Source organism: Cyphellophora europaea, assembly GCF_000365145.1.
Source record: "Cyphellophora europaea CBS 101466 unplaced genomic scaffold supercont1.11, whole genome shotgun sequence".
NCBI lineage: Eukaryota > Fungi > Ascomycota > Eurotiomycetes > Chaetothyriales > Cyphellophoraceae > Cyphellophora > Cyphellophora europaea.
The window spans coordinates 116,290-141,161 of NW_008481799.1; the positions used below are offsets into that span (position 1 = coordinate 116,290).

Sequence of the window (24,872 nt, forward strand, 5' to 3'; positions counted from 1 at the left end):
CAGGGTAAAGAGGCGGAACAGGGCGTTCCAAATGGTATAGTGCCAGTCGGTGGTTTGTTGGGGCATGTTGATGGTGATGTTGTTGTAGTCGTGATTGTGTTTGATGATTGTAGGGTGAACTCAGTTCTGGCTATGGCTATATACCAACAATCACCGCAGTCTCATGCCGCAGTGGATAAACATTGTCATTCGACAGGATTCTTTGTGCAGTACTCTTTCATGAACAGAAGAGCATTGTTCGTGGACAAAAGTCTTGTGTGATCTCGTTGACGGTGACTTCAGTCATTGTACCATGATTTATCGAAAGGTGTGTGTTGCAAGCAGTCAGACTGCTAGCCGTCAAGCTGCAGGCAGTAAAAGTCTTGGCATCGGGCCGTCCGCAACCAAGGGTCGTCGCTGACAGGCACGCCCGAGGGCAGCGCCGGCTGATTACGTGATGGTCGTACAGATGTCGAATGTGCGGAGTACACAGTGTGGAAGGCCGGACCTCGGAAGCATATATCTCATCATTGGAAGCAGGACATCCAACCATTAACGCCTAAGCTGTACATATGCGTTTCTCCCCGTTCAATTGCTCGCTGAAACAACTGCAAACAAGAACCTGGGGCGCGCTTATTGCCTCGCGGAAGCCACGTCCCGTTTCCCTATGTTCCATTGTTGACTCAAGGCTTCCAGTTCCGGTAGTCCAACGTCAAGCACTTGTCGCTTTCGAAATGACCTGCCTGAGTCCCATACTCTGTTTCGTACCACGTGTCTCGTGTCTCATAGCCAACTCAGCGTTACATATACAAGTGCTTTTCCCACCAAGCGCCTTGCACATAGAAATGTACACGCCATAGTCATACCTCATAGTTCATAACACCATACCAACATTCATTCAAAAAGCCCTTAACATTTGGTGTCAAAACTCAAGACCTTGCATAGGGGCGGTTCATAGCCGCGATTTCTCGTGCCACAGTTGGCCATTCGAGATCTCGCTTGATGTCTTCGCCCCGAGCTTCTCGCTGCTGCTCGTCCCACTTCATCAACTCGTACACAAACCTGAGATGAGGTTGAATGATCACGTTCAATCGACGGGCGCGGACGAAGCAGCTGTGTTCGGTCAGTAATGCAGATCTAAAGCCACTTTTTGCCATGATACGTACTAGGCTCTTGGGAAGGTCAATCCCATTTCTTTCATGACTTCCGCAATGCAGATAGTGGCTGACCTGCTGACACCAACTCTGCAATGAACAAGCGTTGCCATGCCGTCACTCTTGCCCCGCTCTATTAGGTGTTAAAGGGGGGGCTTCTTTTGAGGACGTAATGACTTACCGACGAATTCCAGACAACGACTCATTTCCTGTGACAATTCATCGATGCCATTGTCTTGAACACGGTCAACCATCATCAGGTTTTCACGACCCCAGTCCTCGAGCGCCGAGGTAGGCCAAGACACAGGCTCGCCGACACTGAGAATGCGGGTGATGCCGAGAAGCTTCAACAGCTCCGGGTTGTTGGCATGTGTCAAATTCCCGAGATACATGTAGGGAAGAATCCTGCTAGGAAGACTTCCGTCGAGCTTGGCCAGCCAAACCGGAGGCTTGGGTATCATCGTTTTTGCACCCTCTAAGGCAGGACTTTCCTTGAGAAGTCTCTCTTGTAGCGATGTCAAGAGGGCCACGTCTGAAGGATATGCGAAGAAGTTGCGGCCCTTGTCTCGATGTAATTTGACCCAAGCATCGTGGACAGGAAGGCCTTCTGCATACATAAAGTACGCGACGGCAAGTAGCGTAGTCTCGGTGTACCCGTCCGCGCAATGTAGCAGCACTCTTCGGGGCCGGAGGCTGAACTCGGACATCTGGATATCTCCGTCTTCGTCTTTGAGTGGGTCGGCTTGCTTTCGACGGGCGTTGTGGGTCAGATTGTACAGCCATCGGCACATAAGGAGGATCCCATCAACCTCAGTTTGCGACCAGGAAGGAGGCAGGATGCTTCCAGAGCTGGGAAATGAGAGGTGAAGCGGAGGGCCATCATCTGACTCATCCATCTGCTTCTGCTTGGATCGTAATATCTTCTCGTCAGGCATTGCAGCATGATCACTTGCCTCGATATATAAGTCAAATAAATTACCGTTCTCGAGAGCATCGGGAATCAGGTTGACGTCAGGTGATGGACCTTGGAACACGCCTTTGTTGATCTCCGAGGCTTTGGACATGGCGCACATTTCTTTGCGCTCTTGCTGAAGAAAATCCAGCACGGCGCCGGTGTGACGACCTCGCGAATTGACTGCTATCAGCTCTGGGTACGCCTCCTCAAATACCTGATATGGCTCGGTAAGCACAAAGGTACTGTAGGTCTCTGGTGTCTGGCCCGAAGCCTCCATTTCTTTCCGCCAGTGGCGCTGCACGGTGGAAGCCCGTTCGGCCACGGATTTGATGATGCGATGGTCGGTGGTCTCGTCGCCATATACAATAATATCTGACACTTGTGCCATCTTGGTGGTCTGAATATGGAAATTGCGCACGGAAAAGCCATCTCGGGGATCACAATCCAAGAAACCTTTACCAGAGTCGTCGCAGAGGTTGAAGACTTCGTCTGGAGCAACGGCGCCCTTGATGCGGCCTCGACTCAGATCGCCGCCCGCCTTGATAATTGTAATGCCTCGTAAGCATTTTGGCACCCGTCTCAAAGATCTCTTTCTTGCCACAAAGAAGGCAAGTTGGATGTGGTTTTCTGGGTGCAAGCCATGCAGCCATGGAAAGACATGTGACGGATTTGGCAGAGGTTGGGCGGCAAAATGATTCAGTGCATTGGCGAGCGACTTGGCGTCAAGGCCATAGATGGGAGGTGAATTCAGCAGCTTTGGGTAGGTGCTGGGCGGACTGAGTAGTGAGTCCTGCTTTAACGAGTTCTGGCGCGAAGGGGGAGAGTTTGGCGGAGTGATTTGCGAGGGCGATGGGATGGGCCCTGGTGGACAAAAGGGGATGTGTTTGTTCGGTACCGGGGTGGAGGAGCGCGCAGTATTGAGGGTCAGAGCCGGGGTGAGGGGCGGCGGAGTGGGTTGCCGGAGCTGGGTCTGCTGGTGTTGAACGACGACGGTGGCCATGGCTCAAGGATGGAATCGATGGGCTGACGGCAGGCTTTTGAGAGGCTTGGGCGCCTCAAACAGCCATATCGCTGAGCCACAGGCACGCGGGCTTAGATAACTCGTGGTGTGAGAAAGCGACTAATGAACCGGGTAGTAGAATGGGGGAAATGCAAGAGCCCCGCTGCGGAGTAGGTCGCTCCTTCTCAAGCGATGACGAGGTGCTCTCTGTCGTTGCTGAGAGGTTTGTAGGACTGAAAGGTCGAGAGAAATCAGAGCTAACAGAGCGTTATGTCAAAGGCGCAGTCAATAGAGGGCGTTGAGAAAGCATGGGGAATGAATCAATGGGAGGAGTGCGGGCAACGGGCCATGGTGGGGCATCACTTCTCCCTCCCTGTCTGTCTGGTATGGAGGCGGCCCGCGAACGAGGACAAAGCCCAGACAGCGGGCCCTTAGCCCGTGCTGTAGCTTTGGGCCTCAACGCAGATTGGACACCGGAAGGCGATGGGCAATGCAAGGGTAGCGACACCGGCAGGATGCATGGTGCCATGGAGGGGCTGAAATGCAAGGACAGAGCCAGTCATGTCGCCCTGCTCGGCCGTCAGAGTGAGCTGGGGTTCGATTGCGGCCGATCCGCGTGAGGGTAAGCAACAGCGCTTCAGACCTCCCCGCCTTTAGTAGTGCCTATCGGCGACGCCAACCGCCCCAGTAGACGCCACGGTGGGGCGTACCCAAGCGAGAGCCCTGCTTGCCATCAGCCATCATCGATGATAAAGTCGCACGACCTCACCGGGCAATCATGGCATTCCGCGGTAGATGTGACAAATCTGGCAATGCTCATTGATCTGTTATCTCACGCTCTCAGGGGTATAGAAATCAGAATGTGTACTGTACAGATGGGGGTTGGGTGCCGTGTCTTCCCCATTTACGCCCATGCGCTTGCCATCACGGACGGTGGCACCGATCTTCGCAACACTGGTGTTTCAGACGGCGAGACCCTTGACCGTTCCTTGCATCGCCGTCGCCGTCGCCGTCCTTGTCATTGTCGACGCCGTTCTTTCCCACCTCTCATATATTCCTACTCCGTATCATCCACCTCAACGCTCGCTCAGCCTCTTCCGTTCGACGCTAGCACTAGCCGCTTCGAGGCACGTGCGAAATGCTGACCTCTCTTCGTAATGTGGGGAAACGTGCAGGGCGCGCGCCCAGTCTAGATCATTCCCTCGTGCGGATTTTCATTTCCTGACAAGCAGCCTCCCTTGCAGCGTTGACAGCCCTTAGCAGAAGAGTGATTCCAGATTTCCGGACTGGCCAGCTTGGTCATTGGGGCACTGGCCAACTGTGGTCGATAGTTGCTTGGCAAACAACGATGCTTGCTCTGCGAGTGTCTTCATGTCAATAAGTTTGCCTTGATGTGAATACAATGGAAGTTGTTCGCGAGCTGGAGCCAGTGAATCATCTTGACCATTGCCTCGTCCCAAAAACGACAGCAAGGATGCTCTGGACAGTGTCCGAGCCTCCGCAGCTCGGTCTGTTTTACTGCTCTGTGCTGTCAGGAAGTCTTTCTCCGCCCCCAGCTCCAACGTGGTCATTACGGCAGGGACCTCGTCATTTTCTTCTTCTGATGTGGAGGGCAGCTCAGTGTGCAATGCCGCCAGAGGTGAGTCAACGCTCCTGAGGTGTGGGTACAGCATTGTATACCCTTGCGCTCGCATCATCTCTGAAGCCAGCTTGGCCCAGGTAGGCAGGGAAGCGGAGCCCGCCGCCTCCGTTTCCGTCTCCGCCTCCTTCGAGAGCTGAGGATCCACGGTCAAGCGCATCGATAGATACTGGTGCATCTCCGCCCACTGGTCGCCGAAGAAGAGCGCGGCATTCGTCTGCAGCGACTGGGATAGCACAAAAGGCCGGTGCTCGGTCATCGAATCTGCAAAACCGAGCAACGAAATACCCATGAGGCCATCTCCCATGATCGCAGCCGGCTCCCCATACTTATACTCGAGAAGGAGATACAGGAGAAGCTGGTAGTAATTCTTGGACAGTTCAACCTCTGGCGATAACACCAAAACATGCGAGCTCGTTGGGTCTACCGGGTAGAATGACTCAATCGCCTGCAGAGCTGCTGCTGCAGGGCTGAGGGATTTGTCGTCCACTCGATGTCGCAGAGTCAATTTGGATTCTGCCGTCGGCGAGCGAGGTGGCCAGACGAACCGACGCAGGTGTTCCAGAACGTGCATATCGGTGCGCGCCGGGAGATCGATGACAATTCTGGGTAGTGGAAGGCCACCGTAGTCTGCCGAGCGAAGGCTCCTCAACAACCGTAGTAGGGATCCAGCTGATTCAGGCTGTACTCGAATAACTATATCGACTTGAATCTTGTCCCACCAGCTAAGGGCATTCGCATCAAGATCGAGCAGCCAGGACTCATGGTGTGGTATCTGGATAGAAGTTACACCGTATGACTCGGCAGCCTTGGAAAGCCCTTGTCGAAGATAGTCATCTTCTCTCTGAGAGTCGTCGAACAAAACAGCTCGTGGTGCAAGTGCTCGGTGTATGTGGCTCAGTGCGCCTTCCACGCCTCTGGAAAGACGAGACGGGCTGGACTGCGTAGCGAAATCCACCTGAGCTGGGTGCCAATAGACGGGGCAGTCGCCAGGCACAATCCTGTTGATCTTGAGGACTTGTTCCTTTGTGACTTCTTCCTTTCCCATAGCTGCTACGTGCACCGTGGAGCGGTTTTGTACCGCCATACTGCAGGCTGCGGCCACGATAGGGGATGCGCTTCGGAGACTCGCGAATGCGAATAGGACGCTCGCTTTGTGCGCCGGCGGTTCATTAAAGAAAGGTCGGAGGGATGGCGCGAGACCGAAGAAACGGACGGGGCCATCGTATTCGTCCTCGATATCGTGGTGAGAAGTGTGACTACTCCCACTGACAGGACCCTGGCCAGGACGTCCTCCAAGACGTCCGTAACGGGAATCAAACCTCTGATTGACCGGCACCAAGTCTGTTGGCATATGCTTGAAGAAGAGGTATAGCAGCCATGTTGCAAGTATCCCGAAAACGATCCTTCGCCGCCGGAAGGGGCCCAGAAACCGAAGCATTTGGTCAAGATAAGTCGGATGGTTTACCGTGGGATCATCGTGCTTTTTGGACGCGCCATCTGCCAACGCGTAAAGATAAGTGCGTCGAGTAGCCATGCATCTTCACACCACAGAGGGTGGAAGAGTGCTGTCGTCTGGCGGGTGGAATGGTGACTGGGCTCCTTGGAGGCATTGACACAGAGAGACAGCGAGGAGATCCCTGTCTCCGCGTCCCCTCGCGTCAAAGCTGCAGGCGTGGCTTGGCAACTGGAGTGGGCAATTCTCCTCTCTGACAGCTACCTGTATCAGTCCACTCTCCACACCCAGCACTGCGACCACGACAACGACTTCCCATGGACCTGCCCCGACCATGCGACATGATTAGGTGATGATCGTTGCGGTACGACGCACGCAGTCGTCTAGGCATGCGCACAATATGGGCCCGGGCGACTCGACCTAGGGCGAGCTTCAACCCAGCTCCCCGATTATCAGTCAACTCGTTACTGGCAAGACGGTCTGTCGCTGCCAGTGCCTCCCGAACCCAGATAGCCGCATGCGACGTCTTCGCTCTTTTCCTAGGGCCATTGCTTGCTGCCGCCGCGTTCGCCGATGTGTCATGGAAGGACAAGAAAAGGAAAGAGTGGGAATCTCGTTTTGCTAAGATCAATCAAGACCTCGAGTTATTACGGGCACGCGAAGTAGAATTATGGACAAGAATCCAGTATCGCTCGGTGCGAAATGGTGTCGGTCAGCACAGGCGGATGTACTCGACGGCCGCAGCCACCGTTGTTCCAGATCAACCTATCCTCAACGACTGGATGGACGACAGCTCGTCCAACCATATCGAACTCGTCGAAGATGCTCTTCCCCCGGCTGACTCTAGCCCTATATCACCTCATGATCGTGATTCCAGCGGCTCCGAAATTTCATACCCCGAGCTGCCACTCGATTCGTCCTCGCTGCACTACGAAAGACTTCTCGCCTTGCGATTAGCCTTGCAGCTAATATTGCAAGTGTACACTGGCTCAAATGAGCTATACCCCGAATCCAACCGCACTTTCATCGAGGACAATGCTCTACCTGAAGACTTCGGCAAGGTGGTCGTCCGGCTCCATGCCGTGACGAGGGAATTGATCGAGCTCGATCGCAGACGGGATCTCGCCAAAGACGGCATACCGTTCAGACACACTCCCCGTCCCGAAGATCGCGCGAATCAGCGAAGAGACATCATCGCGCTGGGAAGTCTCTTCAGAGACGGATCAATTACAACATCGGGCCTTGTTGACCGCGTGACGCAATGGTTGTTGCAGGAAGGACAGACTCCGCCCGGGCCAGTGCTTTATGCCAAGCTCGTTATGCTCTTCAGCTTCAACAATCTTCCAGAGTTGGCTCGACATGCTCTACAGGCACTCACAAATACCACCTATGCCATTGACGAAAGAGAAATCTGCAGCATGCTTGAACACAGCTCTAATTTGAGAGATGTGAAGACCTTTGACTGGGTGATCCATCAACTGACAAGTGCGAACGGTGTACTGGTCAGCGGCGGTCAACGCTGGGAGTGGTGGCGCGTGTCTGGTGTTCTATTACCCGTTCCGAGCAACCAGAGCGCGCGACTGTTGCGCGCGCTGATTCGGTGTGCCCTCAATTTTGGTGATCCACAACGAGCCGAAGCGTATGCCACACTGGAAAGCATCTCAAAAGACCCCTACATGATGGGCTTTGCTCTCAAGGCGTTCCTCCAGTACTATGCCCGAGCTAAGGACTGGCAATTAGGCCGAAAATGGCTTAGGAAAACCTACGAATGGATTGATAGATGGAATCTCGAAGGGCGCACAGGGCCAAACGGCCTGAGTGCTGTGCTCCTACGCATTTTCGATCTGCTCGTTGCCTGCGACCAGCGAGACGATCAGTGGACGCTGCTCGAAGCAGTAGTTGCTGCTGGAGTTGAGCCACCAAGGCTGGATGCCTCAAAAGGTGAAAGTACAGCCAGAGTCGAATTCATCGTTCGCCAGTGGCAGGGTTTGATCAACGAAAACAACCCCGACGCATTGACCTCGCAAAGCTATTCTAGCCTGAAGGAATTCATGAGTACATTCCACATTTTTACCCAAGGAGATGCGCCGAGATCATACCCCGACCTATCTCTGCCGCCACAATCGTCACTCGATGTTGATGCTTTGAAGGAGGTTAATGAACGATACGAAGCTGCTCTTGCCCGGATGGAGGCCCAAGTATCTGAAAGCCGGCGGTTACATGAAGAGCTCCGGTTAGCTGCCACAAGGACACCCGCAGTCGATCCGATACCTCAGTCGGCTGCGGTTACCCAGGCCGACATGAGCAAACTCTTCGAACTGATCAGCCGCGAGCGCCAAACCCATGTCCGAATGCACCGGGAGCAGCAGGAGGCCATGAAAGAACAGGAGATGAAGATTCAGGCGCTGCAAGAGCAGCTCCGATCGGTGACTGAGGAGGCGAAGAAGAATGCCGCCGCTGTCAAAACAATCCCATCGACGTCTGATGCCCCACCACACACATCTTCACCTCCGGATTCCTCCCATCAGTCGACGTTGGAAGAGCTTCACAATGTGGCCACGGCCGCCTACGCCAGTACCGCCTCAACCAGGGGCTCACCCCCGATGCCGCAGGGGCGGATATCGCTTTCCGGAAAGATCAATGGTTTTGGATCGCCCATAAGCGAGACCGCAGACGAGGCAAGCCACGACACCGACAGCGACAGCCAACGAGATTCGGGCTACGACTCCGACTCCTCGTCGACGTCGACTTCGATGTCAATGTCTCCCAACACCCGTGCGCCAAGTGCAGCGCGTGCCGGTAAGAGGCTCTACAGTCCCCCAGCACGGGCGAAGCAGCACGCATCATCTGCCACCAACCCGTCTACGGCCCCGAGCGACGCTGCCGAGCCTACCGTGAGAATCCTACGTGTCCGCGCCAAGCCGGACAAGAAAGATGCCCGGGCGACGCCGCCATACAGGCGAGTATGGCTGGATTCTCTGCCCACGGCAGAGTCTGAGCTTGATGGCGTGAGGCGAGACGAGACGGCTTGAGTGTGGCACTGACGTGTGTGAGGGCTCAGCATTGATCAGAGAACTGAGGACTGAGGACTGAGATACCGGTCACCGCATGAGGCGCGCTAGCCCTCGTGGAGAGAGAGAGGGTGTGCTTGTATAGCTAGCAATAGACTAGAGCTTTAAGATGTCAATGTGAATGAATATTCGAATTCTGTCCCTCCTGAGTTTGCGTATAGTGTAAACCGAACGTACATGTATCCGAAAGTGCTGATGATTGGCGCGTCACGGTCAAAATGAGCGATGTCATGCATGTCGAGCGTTGAAATATAAGTGTGGAATGATAGCGACGCTTTCTTGGTCTTTCGCTCTCTCGCGGTGCTTTTGTATATGCCAATGCCACTGCCCGTACCAGCGCCAATAATGCCAAAAGCACTCCGTCCTATACTCCACATCTTATCTATACCAGCTGTTGTTCTTCCATGCACTCTAATTTCTGCAGTTCTTGCATTTCGTGGGTATCATAACGTCAGGACGTCCATCGCGCCTCTACCGTAGTCGTCTGCTCCGGTCTAGTCCACCAGCGCCTTCAGCACCTGGACTCCAACGGACAGACACTCCTCATTGCGCGTCTTCCGCAGGCTGGTCTTCACCACCTCAGCGGCCCCAGCCTTCTTGGCTGCGTCTTTGCCTTTTCGCCCATTCTCCCCTTCGCCCAACACGAGGTTCGCCAGCACCACCAAGCCTCGATGCATGACGCCCTCGTCTCCGTCATCACAAAGCCCCAATACAACTGGTATGCCGCTCTCCACCTCCAGCAGCACCGGCACCACACTTTCGAACTCACTGAGCATTGCCAGCGCTCCGCCCGCGGCCCTACGCGTAGGCAGATCCTCTACGTCTGCCATGGCGAGCAGCACCCGCAGCCGGCTCTTGGCTCGTGCGCTACCGTCTGCAAACTTTGCCGCCCCAGCCGGTACGACGCACAGGTTGCACACAAGCTCGACGGCGGCGCGCCGTAGGAGAGTGTTGTCGTGCAACATCAGCTCCTCCGTTGGGTCCCACGCCGTGCGAAGGATTGTGGCGGCGACGGCAGGATCGGGCGAGCTTGCGAGGTTTGTGAGCGCGAGGAGCGACTCAAAGATCGGTAACAGATCGCGGGGGGCGTCTGCACCAGGAGCAAATTCACGCGAAAGTGGTTTGAGGAGCTGGACAAGCGGAGGAATGGCTTCCGTAATATGTGGGGTGGCAGAGGCGGCAAATACATGGGCTGGGTTAAGGGAGATGAGTATGCGAGCCAGAGCGTGAGCTGCATCGATGGTGAGCATGGAAGAGGCGCCGGTGGGTGTTTTTGGGCGCGTGGAGGTTTGTAGCGCGCGTTGAGCGTGCTGGACGAGAAGTTTGACGGCGCCCTGCTGAGCGAGTTTGCCCCGATCCTTGGGGTTTCGAACGAGGGACAGCAGAATCTTATCGGTAAGAGGAATGGTGGCGGAAGAGGTGGCTTTGTTGAGTTTGAGAAGTGTGGGCATCAATCCTGCCTCGACAAGAGCGGTGCAGCGTGCCTTGATGTGAGGTTCGTCTTCGAGAGGCGACGGGTCGGAAGGTTTGGAGGCATTGGCGTAGGCTTTTAGTTGCGTCATCTTCTTCTGTTCTTCAGACAGATTGGGTGGGTAGTGAGTGAGATTCGAGACGATGCTAAGAGATCCCACGACAATTTCGGGAATATTGCTGTTGGCGTCAAGCGATGTTAGGAGCTGTTTGAGGAAAGCATTGTCATGTGCAAGCTTTTCCTTGACTTCGGGCTTCAAAGATGTGTACGCAAGGCCTTCTATTGAGTCAGATATGTTTCGTGCATCTTCAACGCGTAGGGTTTTTGTAAAAAGATCAACAAGTTCACTAACATCATCATCAGCCTTGCTGGCTCGTTGGTCTGCAGGCTTGGTGCCTGATGTTCTCAGTTTCGCTAGAATGGTCGCTGCCATGGCGGGTTGCTTGTCCATGCCGTTGCTGACTTTGTGGGAGAGCCATGCGGAGCAGTGCTGCGCAACGGCTTGTCGACAGGCTGCATCTATGCAGGCTGCATTGAGGAGTGACAGAAAGCTTGTATGCACTTGAGTGCTGGACTTGTTCCTCTCCAGCAAAGGCAAAATCGATTGGAGGAAGCCTTCGGTGAGGAAGAGTTGGGCCACAACTGCCGATGCAAGTGGGAAAAATTGAGCTGCTGCCGAGAAGGCGAGAATGAGGTCGTCACTCCGTCCTTTTGCCACATGGTCGGTAATGTACTTGACAAAGTATTGCTGACCAGTTGGCTGAGCAACTTCGAGGAATTTAGACAGAACCAGGGTGGCTTGGCCGCGAACGTCAGGTGGCAAACGGTAGTCGAGGGATGTGAGAAGTGCTTCAAAGCCATCTTCGTCGACAAAGGTGTGGAGCCGTTGCGTGTCCGCAATCAAGAGCAGGGCAATGCCCTTGAGCGCTCTACCATCATGATCATGGCCACTCTCCATCAACTTTGCCAAGAACAGCTGGAACAACTCATCCTCGACATGCAGACGCGCAATATCGCTTTCCCAGAGCGAGTGGTCGAGAACAATGGACCGCAGGCAATTTGCGGCGTCGTCTCCACGATCGTAGACGTTATCAAAGAATTCGGTGGTGGAGGCTTGGAGTTCGGTGGCAAAATAGCGGCGGACAGCGAGGCTCTTGCTGGCTAGCTCGGCAAGGATGGAATCTTGAGAGGCGCTCAAGGTGCTTGCCTGACATTCGAGAATGAGCTGTACACATTCCAATGCGGCACCAGCAGCATTAGGGGCCTCGTTGCTTCGCAGATACTTGATAGCTTCCTCGCCGGCCTTCTGATCGTGGTACATGGCGTAGCGGCGGATAAGGTCGAGCAGTGGCGACCTTGCCTCTTCATTGTGAATGGCCAGAAAAGCAGATTGAACGTCGATGTTTTCTGGACCCAATGCGGCTGCCGCCCTCAGACGTCGTGAAGCTTCCTGCAAGCAAAAGTTAGGCATGGGACTCGAGCTGAAAATTGGGGGGCCAAGAAAAGACATGTGAAAGTTCGATGGGTGGCACATACATCTTTGTGGCCAGCTCGCGAAAGCTCAACAGCCTCTCTGGCGAGGACAGTGGCTTTTTCCTCAGACATGCGGCGAGTGACATTCTGAACTTGCTGAATGGTGGCCATTGCCCGTGGCCGAAGCCAAGACGCGCCGCAAGTGTCGAGCTTCGGGGGAGTGGTAAAGGTTGAACGCCGCCCAAGAGAAACAGAGTCAAAGTCAGGCAGGAGAGGACATATTTGTAGAACCGGTGGCGTGGCGTAGCGAGAGAGAACAGTCAGACCAAGAGCTCAGGCGGCGGGTCAGATGATGCTAGAAGAATTGTTAATCAAAGGGAGGATAGTCCAGGCCTCGGTCAGATTGTGACTGAGATTGGTACGGAGACCGAGTCAAGCAGGAGGAGGATTGCGTTGCAGACTTTGGTCCGCGTGGCAGAGTCCGAGGGCGAGGAAGGCGAGACCCGCTTCCCAAAAAGACGGCTACTACCAATCCAGTCGGCAAGGCAGAAGAGCAAGGCAAAGCGTGTAGCAGTGATGGACAAGGCGGATGGCAGAAAGCAGCTGTGGAAAAAGCAACCAGTCAAAAACAGAAGATCAAAGGCGTGAGAATTTTCTCGGGCATGCGTGGGGTGTTTGCATTGCTTCACGTAGTCTGCAGTTGCTGAGCCTTGATGCTGCTTACCGCTCACCATGTCTCTCATTGGCAGGTCAAGGCGACATGCTCCATGTCGTCCGAGAATTTGACCGTCAAGATCGCTGACCAAAAATGCAGAAGAGGGCGCAGACGAACGGCGACAACGGGTGAAATCCGGCGCTCCCAAACAATCGGTGTACGGGCATTTTTCCCATGCCGTTAAAGGCCGGTAGATTCTAAGGTACATACATAGCCTCTTTGGCACCTACCGGCGGCCGTTGATTAGCCCGAAGCTGGGCATCAAAGTCAAGCCTAAAAGTGAAGAAGCTTCCCCCGGAGACGTGTAGTCCGCCGGAGCCGCTCAACGCCACCCTGCTCTGGGCTTCCCGCGATTCGTGGGCGCCAGCATCTCATGCACCGCCAGCACTGCCAGCTGTGCAACAACGCAAAATCTTTTCGCTTCATCTTGCTGACCTGCTGACCGGTTGCACAGTCGGGCCTGATACCATCGCAGTCATTAATGCTCCAAGGGGCCGATAATCACTGACGCGTCGTTGCCAGTGGCAGCAGCGGTGACACCGTGCAACAGGAACAGTCGTTCCACTTAGCGGAACCTGATATTCAGGGTCTTTGGATGCCGACTGACGCGAGTTTCCGCCGTCGCCCAGAGAATTCTCAACTAGACTTCACCTCCATGACTTGAAGAACTTCTCGATGAGGAAACCCCTTCGTTCAGGTATGCCAGCCAATTGCGGATCTTGGTGACGCATCCGCTGTATCGGCTTCTACCTCGTCACCATGCCAATGGTCCATGCATCGTCCCTCCATTAAATCGTACCTCGTGTACCTGTAGTCCACTGCCAAGAACGTGGAGAGGCTTGAGTCATTCATTCAGCAAACACGAATCCCTTGCTTAATTCAACCACAACCACGAGCTCGCCATCCTACTTTCCTCGTTGATCACGGGATCGCCTTCATGCAGCGGAGTCGTAGAGCCTGCTGACGATTGCATCCAAGATGGATGGGCTGGAAACATCTGATCACTTTGAGCAGACTACTACCGGTGAGCTGCCATCCCTAGCTACGGCTACTAGGACCACATCCGCGCTTGGACTAACCAACTTGGTCACCAGAGCAGAGCCCGTCACTTCTGACCATCATCCTCGACACCAATCCAGCGGCATGGTCTCTACTTGCCGACACTCTCTCACTGTCCACAGTGGTGGCGAACCTCCTCGTCTTCATCAACGCCCATCTTGCCTGCAACTACACCAACAAAGTCGCTGTCATCGCCAGTCACCCTGACAAGGCTCAATGGCTCTATCCATCCCCCGTCGAACAAAAAACTTCCGTCTCCTCCACACCGTCCAAGCGCACCAACGCCACCGATGAAGACACCGACCACCCGTCCAAGCGCCTGAAGCTCAACGGCCCCGAGGATCCATCCACTAGCGACCTCTCAGGCTCTCAGAGCGGCAGCAAATACCGCCCTTTCCGCCTGATTGAAGAGGCTCTCCTCTCCAACCTTTCCAACCTCTTCAATTCCACTACCCCAGAATCACTTGCGACTTCGGGGAGCACTTCAACGATGATCGCCGGTGCCCTAACACTTGCACTCACCTATATCAACCGCGAATCCACCGCCTACGCCGAATCCATCGTCGGCGTCGCCACCGATCCCACAACACAGCAAACAGCAGACACCTCATCCCCGGCCCGCCTGCAATCACGGATCCTCCTGATCTCAGCCTCCCCCACCACCGACCTCGCCCACCAATACATCCCCATCATGAACTCCATCTTCGCCTGCCAACGGCTCTCCATCCCCATCGACATCCTCGCCATCCCACTCCCCACAAATCCAACCACCACCACCTCCTCCTCCTCCTCCTCCGGCACATCAACCAACACCACCGTCTTCCTCCAACAAGCCTCCGACGCCACCTCAGGCATCTACCTCCCCTTCCTCTACCCCCCAACCCCAACAAAGACATCCACCTCACAAGCCCTCCTCACCCTCCTCCTGGGGCCCCTCCTCCCCTCCCCCCAAACCCGCACACACCTCACCTCGCCCACACTGATCAACATCGACTTTCGCGCGGCCTGTTTCTGCCACCGCCGCGTCATCGACCTCGGCTACGTCTGCAGCATCTGCCTCAGCATCTTCTGCGAGGTCCCTGAGGGCCGCGAGTGTCTGACGTGTGGAACGAGGCTGGAGCTGGGTGAAGGCGTGGGCCGCGAACCGCGTGTCGTGGGCGGGAGGCGGAAAAAGAAGAAAAAGCTGCGGGGCTTGGGTGTGGATGGGGCAGAGGGAACTCCGTCAAGAGTCGGGACGCCCGTCGCTGGGTAGACGTCGCGACTTATGTAGCAATAACTTGTGAGAATGGCTGTCCAGCGTGTCGCAGATTCCAATATGTCGAGTCACATATCAAAGGAGACATATAGAATGATATCACTTCTAAAACTAGGTTCTAAAGATTGTGTCTGCCAGCAGTGACGCAGCTATTGATACAATTCACCTCTACCAGCCACGGGCTTCATTATCGACTCGTACTTTGATCCATAGGCCATTTGATTCATGCTCGCCAGTTAACGCCGCGTCTCGGATTTCGTGCCACTCATCTGCGCCTCCTTTCAGTATCATTATCATCCACTCACACTGGTCATCGGGCTGACATAGTGCTTGCTTTGTGTAGCTCGTGGCTGAGTCTTCTCGAAATCCGCTCCTGCATTGCCTTGGCGAAATAGGTAGGGCCGGTCTGCTCCTAGGAGGCCTTCCGGTCAGAACGTGTGCGCGAGAGTCGTCCGCCTTGGGCGATCGACCCGCCGCCCTTATTGCGCGACATAACGCAAACAGGCTTCCGCTCTTCACTGTGCATCGAGGCAATAGCAAAAGAGTCGGTGTTGTGCGCAAAGTAGAAGTAGATGCCATCCTTCATCTTCTTCACGGCAAGGATGCCGATCGCACCAGGACAGGGACTCATGCGGACGCCTGGATGACCAAGGAAATCTTCGGCAATCATATGATGTAGAGCCTCGTCTTCGGAACACTCAACCAGAGTCCTCTTCTCCTTCTTGTGAGGATAGTAGACACGGTCGGCCGCAGCAGCTGCTGCGGAGGTGGTGGCCATGTGTTCGCCTGTGCCGCTGACGACAGTGGCAACTGAGACTTGTTCTGGGTCTTCGGGATCCTTGGGGATGACCGCGGTACCCACACCAACAAGAGCAGCTGGGCCACATCGACCTTTGTGCTTCATACCGATACCACCCGAGGAAGACCCAGCCGCAATGTTGCCCCATCCATCAATGGCGATGGCACCCACAGTATCGACGATATTGTCGTCTCTGAGATCACCGCCCTGGCTAGCATTCATACGAGGCACATGGAGGTGTTCATCACCAGAGCCATCGTAGGAGCCACTGACTCTTGTACGTCGTGGCGGAGATGACTCCCACTCCATGTCGGCATCCATCGCCTCGCCATTGTCGTCTTCTTGCATCATCATACGTTGACCAATATTGGGGGCATCGTAGTATCTGACGTTGGGGTATGGTGTAGAGCCCGCTTTGGCGTGCAAAGCCTCTGCCGGCAGATCAGCTGCAGATGCAACAAGGGGTCTTGAGGGAGTCGGGATACTGGACAACGAAGGTGGTTCATCTGGCGTTGTTGGCGGGCTGACGGCGTGCTCGTCAAAAGCTTTTGCCTTGTTGTCCTTATTGGAAGAGTTCTTCCTAGAAGCACCTTTTCGTTCCCGAGCTTCTTTCTCAGCCACGGATTGAAGATCTTGTTTCCATTTGACATATCGCTCTCTGGCGACATCAGATATCAGGAACTCGTGCGGCACAACAGCCATGCCGACCTCGGAGGCGAAGTCTGCGACTCCATCTCCCACCAGTAGATTCGGCGGAACACGAGAGAGTGATAGAGGCTTTATTGACTCCGCTAATACAACTCTTGCTAGGGCGATGGGGTTCTTGATGTCTGCAAACGAGTGTTAGTAAGGCTGAGGTGAATCGACTGTAATGGACTTACAAGAAGCAGCGCCAATGGCACCGCTACGACCGAGATAGTCAACTATAGTAGCATCGCACTCGACATGACCATCCATGTTGAGGTTACTGCCGTAGCCAGCGTTGGTGATCTCTCGATCCTCGAGAACGCGAATGCACATCTCAACGGCATCTGTAGCCTCCCCTCCATTCTTTAGTATGGTCATTCCAACCTTGGCGGCATCGTTGCATGCGGCGAGATGATGTCTTTCATTCTGATACGAGTGGTAACCAGCTCCGGCATGAACAAAAATCGCGCAAAGGTCACCACCGTCGGGGCTTCGGTGGCGGGGCGGCATCGAATGGCTCCTGCTAGGAATGCAAAGCGAGCATTGAGTTGGAAGCCTTGATGAAGAAATGGTTTCAGAGTACAATGAATGCGGCTAGAGATGGGACGTCGATGCAATATTGGCAGTGCTTCGATTCAGTGAAGCAGTTACTTCGAACCGTAGACCGAGTACTGAGCAGTTGATGGAGTTGGGTGAGGCAAGGCTGATAACAACCAGATGCAGATAGACAGGTCAAAGAAGGGAGCAGGGCTGGTGCCCGAACAAATGAATGTGTTCAAACTGCTGGCAGTACTACTATGAGGTACTGCATGATCGGACGTCAGGTGGTGGAAGACTTTGGTGCTCGTGGGAGATTCATAGCAACATGAGGGTTGTACCTGCCGCCACAGACCGCGTGGGACACCGACTACTTCACTCCACCCCCGGGCGTCTATCTTGATGCGCGCTTGCACCTAGATTGTCATGGAACTAATCTTCTTCTGTACGCCTGAGGTATTCTCCTTTTCTCCTCGTGCGAGCGAGAGAACACCGTCCACAGCCGAAACTGGAAAGCAGAGGTAGAGCCCAGCCAGAGAAATCTTGGCGCTACGCAATGCTTACGGTGGCCGATAGCCGCCAGTAGCACCACACTATTCGTCTTAGGTCTCAGCGCTTGGTGGGGAGGCTGTGAGACTCAACTTCAAGGTGTTGCCTGCGACCTTGAACATTGCGCCGCTCGTTCACTGGTTTTGACAGCGGGTCGGGCACATCTTGTCATGAGTTGAAGCCATTCTGTACCTCATTCTCCTATAATAGCTCCACCCCGCGCAGCCGGGTAGTCCGCCAACCCACCACTCACCATGGCGGCCCAGACTCCGGCCGTTGTCATGGACAAGTATGCGGTCCCTGCTCAGAAACAGCTAGTGGCTAACAGTCTACAGCGGCACCGGCTTCTCCAAGCTGGGTGCGTCTCGTGCTCTTCCAGTCGCTGCATTCATCTGACAACACACCAGGTTTCGCCGGCAATGATGCCCCCTCCTTCGTCTTCCCTACAGCGATCGCCTCCAAGTCTGGCGCAGGCGGAACGAGCTCTGGCTCTGGCCGGCCAGCCGTTGCGAATAAACCCTCATTCTTGACTGGCGGTGCCCAAGGTTCCAATGTGGCCGCAAAACGGGGCACAGAAGATCTGGACTTCTTCATTGGTGACGAGGCCCTCGCTGCCGGAAACAACCCTGGCTATGGCATTCGATACCCTGTTAGACATGGACAGGTTGAGAACTGGGACGATATGGAGCGTTTCTGGTCCAACTCCATCTTCAAGTATCTGAGAGTCGAGCCAGAAGACCACTACTTCCTTCTCACCGAACCGGTACGAGCCTTGCCTGGCAATGACAACGTCCAAGCTGACAGAACAATAGCCGCTCAACCCCCCCGAGAACCGCGAGAATACCGCCGAGATCATGTTCGAGTCCTTCAACTGTGCCGGTCTTTACATTGCCGTCCAAGCCGTGCTTGCTCTTGCCGCATCTTGGACCTCTTCTAAGGTCACAGACCGATCTCTGACGGGCACTGTTATTGACTCTGGTGATGGTGTAACGCATGTTATCCCAGTCGCAGAAGGTTATGTCATCGGTTCCTCCATCAAGAGTATACCGATCGCCGGCCGGGACATCACATACTTTGTTCAGAGCCTGCTCCGAGACCGCGGCGAGCCAGACAGCAGCTTGAAAGTATCAGAAAAGATCAAAGAGGAGTACTGCTACGTCTGCCCCGATATCGTCAAGGAGTTCGCTCGCTACGACGGCGAGCCAGAACGCTTCCTGAAGCACACCGTTACGTCTCCCAATGGTCGCACTGTACAGGTCGATGTCGGCTACGAACGATTCCTGGCTCCCGAGATCTTCTTCAACCCCGAGATCTACTCCTCCGACTTCCTAACTCCTCTCCCAACTGTTGTCGATGGTGTGATCCAGTCCTCTCCAATCGATGTACGAAGAGGTTTGTACAAGAACATTGTCCTGTCGGGCGGTTCAACACTCTACAAAGACTTTGGCCGCCGGTTACAACGTGATATCCGTCATCTTGTCGACGCTAGGATACGCGCATCCGAAGCACGGAGCGGAGGTGCAAGAAGTGGTGGCCTGGACGTCTCTGTCGTAACACACAAGCGTCAAAGACACGGTCCATGGTTCGGAGGTAGCTTGCTGGGTCAAACCCCTGAGTTCAGAAGCTACTGCCACACCAAAGCTGAGTACGATGAGGTCGGGCCTAGTATTGTGCGGAGATTTGCTCTGCTTGGTGGACCAGGCAGCACCTAGACATGACGCCGGAACGGGAAGATGACGCGAACAGCATGATGAGATCATCCAAGGGCGGATGTTGATACAAACGAAAAGCACTCTAGATGATGCCCCATCCTACTACATTTGAGTCTCCTCACTTCTCTTCTCACAACCACGATGATGGCTCTGCGGCTCATACTTTCAAGTCAGCTGCCTCACCCTGTGCATTCTTAGGGACGCTGCTTGCCTCCGAGATCAAGGTCTCTGTTCTCGCCCCGTTCGCGGTGCCAACGATGTTCACCAATCCCTGCCCGGGCTTACTGCTATCGGCAGCATCCCCTTCACCTTTTGTCGGCACATCCCCGTCAACAAACCTCCTCTTCTGCTCCTCGTACTTTTCATTCTCCACCCTCTTCAGCACGCACAACCCCTCCACATGCCCCGTCTGCGGGAAGAAATCCCACCCTTGCAATTCCTCAACCTCATACCGATACTTCCCCACCTCCACCCCTCCCATCCTCCGGTGAACCTCCATACCACCGTTGCCTTCGCCTTCGGCGCGCCAGAACCCCTCGCCCACATACCCCCTTACCAAACAGCCCACATCCCTCGCCTGACTCCCCACATTGCAGCTCACGTAGCACACGCGCGCCGGCCCGTAGCGCAGCAACTGCCTCAGGAAATCCACACTGCAGCCCTTGCGCGGCGGGTCGATGACCAGACAAGTCTGCGCGGCGGGGAACGGCACGTCCGCAAACAATGCGGCGGCGTCCGCCTCAATAAAGCCCGCGTTCGTGATGTTGTTGGCGGCGGCGTTGGCGCGCGCGGATGTCACTCCATGAGGATCCAGCTCGATGCCCAGCACGGAGGTAAAGAGCGGGGAGAGTGTGAGTGCAAAGAGGCCGGAGCCGCAGTACGCGTCGAGGAGGTATTTGAGTTTTGGGGTGGGGGACGCGGGCTGGATGAGGGAGCGCACGTGCGAGAGGAAGGAGGGGAGAATGCTGTTGTTGTTCTGGAAGAAGGAGCCGGCGCGCGTGCTGAAAGTGTAGGCGCCGATTTGCTCGATTGAGGTGGTGGTGCTGTCGGTGGTGTAGGTTTTGGTATCGGTTATGAGGGTGGGTGGCTCGGTGGTGGAGATCGTGTGGCGGGCCACAGAGACAGGGCCGGTGGACGTGCGTTTGATTTCTGTTTTGTCGGGGGGCGGGATGGACTCGAGAGAGAGTGGCGGGAGGGGAGAGTCGCAACTGGGCCCTGCAGGTTCGCTGGAACGTAGAGCTTCGTTGTAGGAGCGCCGGGTGGTTTCGCGGAGGAGGATGGTGGCCCCGCGCTTGTACTTTCCAATGTTGGCTGCTACTTTGGCCCGCTCGATGCTCAAGCCTTCTTGCAGGATGGGAGTGCCGATAGGACAAGACTCGATATCCATTACCTGGCGGAACCCTTTGCGGGTGAAGCCGATTGGGGGAGTGGCGGTGTATGCGGTATTCCTGCGTGGGCCGTCGAAATGAGGAGTCAACTTGGTGCGGTAGCCGTATTGTAAGGGCGAGGAGCCTGTGTCGTCAATGGCTGGTAGCTGGTCAGAGGCCAGACCAGAGAAATTGCGGTAGGCCTTCTCGACAATAGTCTTCTTGTGTATGAGCTGCTCGCTGTAAGGGATCATTTGGAGTTGGCATCCGGAGCATTCGCCAAAGTATTTGCATTTTGGTGTTATGCCTTCTCGAAGGCTAGAGGGGGTCAGAACTTCGACAAGGTCGGAATGAGACCACTTTCCGGGGACTGCTCTCCGAGGTGCTTTGGCTATGACCTTTTCTCCTGGAAGCGTGAAAGGTACGACGTAGACGTGTTCTGATGTTGGATGCCTCGCCAAACCCTCACCGGTGGCTGACAGTTCTTCAACGAGAAGCACAATTTCACGAAATTCACCAGCATTTCCGGAATCTGGTTCATCTTCCACCTTGGGAACTTGGGTATGGTCATTGGGTTGTGTAGGTCGAGGCCTTCCAAGAAGCTCTTTTACTTCGAATCTCAGCACATCATCTGTACCACAAGTGTCCAACGAGGATGGTGGTGGCTTATGATCTACCTTGCGGCGTTTCTGTCTCCGATCATTGTCGATCCAGGCCTGTTTTGCCATAGCTATTTCCGTGGCGTCTGCGTACGGATCTAGTCCTTCCGGCTTTGACGAATCTCGAATCTGTGATCGATGTCTAGAACGCGTCGAGTATGGTTCCCAAGAACCAAAGTTGGCCGCCTGGACCGCTTCATCAACTGATGCGAGCTCCCGTTTCAGACGATCTCGTTTTCCGGTGGCTCTGATAACGTCTGGTCGCGTCGGCACAGCTGCTCTGTTTGCGAATCGATCTAAGCGGGCCAAAGGAGCGCGAATATCTGCAACAGCTTCGTAGTACTTCTGCTTGAGCAGACCTTGTAGCTCCCCACGGTCTGATTGATATGTGTTGAGTACGTGTTGAAGGATGGTTATGGAGCGCTCCGAAATGTTCAATGCGTGGGAGAAATTTTTGATGTACCACTCTGGTTTTGGTGGTGGCTTTTTGGCACCGTATGTAGCTGTCTTCAAGTTGTGCAGCTTATGTTCAGCAGACTTGAGATGAATTTGGAGAATGTTCCGGCGTTCAGACGCAGACGTCTGTGGCAGTGACCGAACTAGGTCGACAGCATCATCCTGGAATTTATGTTTGTGGCCAGCGAGAAGAGATTCGAGATCTTCTTGCTGCTGCAAAACCCGACTGGTCTCTCGCTTGGCAATCAGGGGGCTCCAATCACTTCGAGATGTAGTTGTGGACGAGCTCGACCTGGTGCCAAGATCGTATCTCTGAGGCAGTTGAAGTCGTCTTACCTGTGTGCAGCGATGAGACATGGGTCAAAAGAGACGACCGCAAGAATGAATTGAATATCCAATGGCCAGAATGAAATATGTCAAGAAAGCGGACTCTTTGATTGGAGCAAAAATATCACAGGTATCGTCTACACCCTAACCCTAACCGTCTTCAATCTATGCTCTGGACCCTACATCGTCGAGTTGTCAAATTCTTGGATCTGCAACAAATGCCACCATATATTCCGAGTCGAATCTCTGTCCGTGGATCAGGTTGTTGTTCGCTGCTGTATGTTGATAGACCCGGACGGTGTCACAACTTCGCGCTGCGCCCTTCTTTCTCGGCTTCTCGAAGCACTCGCTTCAAAATCTTGCCAGATGGAAGTTTAGGAATGCTCTCCACGAACTGTATGCCACCCTCTAACTGCTTATACCGCGCGAGCCGCTCCTTCATATGTGCTTGAATGTCGTCGGCAGTCAGGCTCGAGCCTCGGCGTTTGACCACAAAAGCCTTCGGTGCTTCCGCGTCGTTCTCCAGCTTCTTGCCGATGACAGCGGCGTCGATGATGTCGGCGTGCGACAACAAGACTCCTTCGAGTTCTGCTGGCGCGACCTGGAAGCCGCGGACTTTGATCAGTTCCTTCACTCTTTCCTCGACGAACAACAGCCCTGTCTCTTTGTCCAGACGGAGGACATCTCCGGTCTTGAAGAAACCTTCGGAGTCCCAGCTCTCCTGTGTAGCTTTGGCGTTCTCAAAGTAGCCTTTGACGACGGTAGGCCCTTTGACGCACAGCTCTCCTCGTCCTTGATCAGTGACATCCTTTCCGTGCTCGTCTATGAGCTTCATCTTGTTGCAGGGTAGTGGCCGGCCAACGTTGCCCCAGGCGTTTTCCATCTTCCCAGCTGACTGCTTCCTCGAAACATCCCAAGGTACGATGGCAGCCATGGAAGTAGTCTCTGTCATTCCCCAGACTTGTCCGAAAGTTGCGCCAGGAGATAGTAGTGCTTGGAAACGTTTCTGCATGCTTCCATCCAAGGGCGCTGCACCAACCGTGCCATTTTTAACGCTTCTCATGCTGAACTCAGGCTTATACGTTTTCGACTTCTCATCGGCGAATCCGGACATGACAATGCTGACGACCATTGGCGGGACCTGGAAAACTATCAGTTGCAGGAACAGGCCCATTGTGCATGGGTACTCACCATGAAAGTTTCGGTGATCTGATACTTCTTGGTATATCTGAGATAGTTCTCGAGCTCGAAACGCCGCATGACATATGCTTCGCGTCCCTCCTTGATCGCCGATACCAGTACTTGTGGCAGGATCCCGACGTGGAAGAACGGCATGCAGAGTATGACCCGGTACCGATAGCTCCGTGGCCACGCTTCATAGAACATTTGATGTTCGGCCACCAGGTTTCGATGGGTTGTCTGTGCGCACTTGGGCAGTCCGGTCGTCCCTGAGGTGTAGTACAACTGAGCGACGGTTTCGCGAGAGATCTCTTCGTTGTCAAATGTGATCCAATCCTTCTCACCATACTCAAGCAGAGTTCTCCATGATTTCAGACCGCTGCCCTCTGGTACCTTCTGGCCTTCGACCGTATCAAAGACGAACAGCCGCTGTCCAACGGCAATGCCGTTCTCGTTAAGAGCGGTCGTCATGTTGGACAGGATCTCGGGCTCCGCGAAGACCCACTTGACTTTAGCGACCTTGACTCCATGGCTGAGCTCGTGCCGTGTATACGACGGATTTGTACCGACGCTCAAGCCTCCAGCGCCTATGATAGCAAGGATCAACAATGGATATGTGAGAGAGTTGAAGCTGTGAACACAGACTGTATCACCTTTTTGGAGCCCAGCCGCGTAGAGACCGGCAATTAGCTGTCGAACCAGACGTCTTGAAGTAGTGTGAGTATAGTAAACGGCCGGGTTCACCGGGTCGATGAGGACTGGCCTGTTGGTATCGTAGTCCGGGTCGTCGAATGTGAAGCTCACTACGTCCTTGTTCGATATGGGGTATGTCCCCGAGTCTGGTAAGGGCATCCTGAGCGTTGAGCAGCTACGCAGGGAGCCTGATCCGTCGATGGCTTTAGCACATGTGTGCTGTGAGATCGAAGACGATACGGACAGCACCGAAATATCTTGGAAGCTCCTGCATGTATTCGAAAGGTTTACCAAGTCCCACTGTCAATTGTAAGCACCGGCAGGCCTGGAGATGGCTGCAGCATATATGCAGACCGAACGAAGGACACCTCCCCGCAGGGATCTCATTAGCCGAGGGAAATCCTGTTGGTATCCCGCACAGCTTCAGCGAGTGTTTGTCGCCTACCTTCTCGAATCTTTGGCTTCATATGATCCAGACAACTATTTCGTGAGATTTGAAAACATTATAGTTCCGGCCTAGTCGTGGGCACGAAGCACAGTGATACACATCGTAAACAGTGAAAGGACCGGAGATATATCTGCATTATCCTGCGAAGCGATAGCGGAGCAGGGATATATTGGGTTTTCTGCGCCAAGGAATTGAATCCTGCACGCTGATTGGGCAGATCTCTGGCTTCTGA

General features: G+C 54.5%; 9 protein-coding genes across 9 annotated transcripts; 3 read left to right on the forward strand and 6 right to left on the reverse strand.

Moving 5' to 3' along the window:
• Nucleotides 1-908: 908 nt before the first annotated feature.
• On the reverse strand, nt 909-3,088 carry HMPREF1541_09705 (uncharacterized protein; the record flags this gene model as incomplete). The annotated part of the gene is made up of 3 exons (XM_008714378.1): nt 909-1,092; nt 1,146-1,266; nt 1,315-3,088. 3 exons carry the CDS (start codon nt 3,086-3,088, stop codon nt 909-911), a joined length of 2,079 nt encoding a protein of 692 aa, XP_008712600.1.
• A 1,256-nt stretch (nt 3,089-4,344) lies between these two features.
• On the reverse strand, nt 4,345-6,168 carry HMPREF1541_09706 (uncharacterized protein; the record flags this gene model as incomplete). The annotated part of the gene is made up of 1 exon (XM_008714379.1): nt 4,345-6,168. The coding sequence occupies one exon, from the start codon at nt 6,166-6,168 to the stop codon at nt 4,345-4,347; it is 1,824 nt and encodes a 607-aa protein (XP_008712601.1).
• A 404-nt stretch (nt 6,169-6,572) lies between these two features.
• HMPREF1541_09707 (uncharacterized protein) lies at nt 6,573-9,215 on the forward strand (the record flags this gene model as incomplete). The annotated part of the gene is made up of 1 exon (XM_008714380.1): nt 6,573-9,215. The coding sequence occupies one exon, from the start codon at nt 6,573-6,575 to the stop codon at nt 9,213-9,215; it is 2,643 nt and encodes an 880-aa protein (XP_008712602.1).
• Nucleotides 9,216-9,748: 533 nt separating this feature from the next.
• On the reverse strand, nt 9,749-12,369 carry HMPREF1541_09708 (uncharacterized protein; the record flags this gene model as incomplete). The annotated part of the gene is made up of 2 exons (XM_008714381.1): nt 9,749-12,175; nt 12,262-12,369. 2 exons carry the CDS (start codon nt 12,367-12,369, stop codon nt 9,749-9,751), a joined length of 2,535 nt encoding a protein of 844 aa, XP_008712603.1.
• Nucleotides 12,370-13,891: 1,522 nt separating this feature from the next.
• Nucleotides 13,892-15,224, forward strand: HMPREF1541_09709 (uncharacterized protein; the record flags this gene model as incomplete). Its single annotated transcript, XM_008714382.1, has 2 exons — nt 13,892-13,937; nt 14,008-15,224. The coding sequence occupies 2 exons, from the start codon at nt 13,892-13,894 to the stop codon at nt 15,222-15,224; spliced, it is 1,263 nt and encodes a 420-aa protein (XP_008712604.1).
• Nucleotides 15,225-15,639: 415 nt separating this feature from the next.
• Nucleotides 15,640-17,223, reverse strand: HMPREF1541_09710 (uncharacterized protein; the record flags this gene model as incomplete). Its single annotated transcript, XM_008714383.1, has 2 exons — nt 15,640-16,856; nt 16,908-17,223. 2 exons carry the CDS (start codon nt 17,221-17,223, stop codon nt 15,640-15,642), a joined length of 1,533 nt encoding a protein of 510 aa, XP_008712605.1.
• An 867-nt stretch (nt 17,224-18,090) lies between these two features.
• HMPREF1541_09711 (uncharacterized protein) lies at nt 18,091-19,511 on the forward strand (the record flags this gene model as incomplete). Its single annotated transcript, XM_008714384.1, has 4 exons — nt 18,091-18,095; nt 18,135-18,157; nt 18,207-18,562; nt 18,612-19,511. 4 exons carry the CDS (start codon nt 18,091-18,093, stop codon nt 19,509-19,511), a joined length of 1,284 nt encoding a protein of 427 aa, XP_008712606.1.
• Nucleotides 19,512-19,668: 157 nt separating this feature from the next.
• On the reverse strand, nt 19,669-22,350 carry HMPREF1541_09712 (uncharacterized protein; the record flags this gene model as incomplete). Its single annotated transcript, XM_008714385.1, has 1 exon — nt 19,669-22,350. The coding sequence occupies one exon, from the start codon at nt 22,348-22,350 to the stop codon at nt 19,669-19,671; it is 2,682 nt and encodes an 893-aa protein (XP_008712607.1).
• A 271-nt stretch (nt 22,351-22,621) lies between these two features.
• Nucleotides 22,622-24,351, reverse strand: HMPREF1541_09713 (uncharacterized protein; the record flags this gene model as incomplete). The annotated part of the gene is made up of 2 exons (XM_008714386.1): nt 22,622-23,461; nt 23,512-24,351. 2 exons carry the CDS (start codon nt 24,349-24,351, stop codon nt 22,622-22,624), a joined length of 1,680 nt encoding a protein of 559 aa, XP_008712608.1.
• Nucleotides 24,352-24,872: the final 521 nt, after the last annotated feature.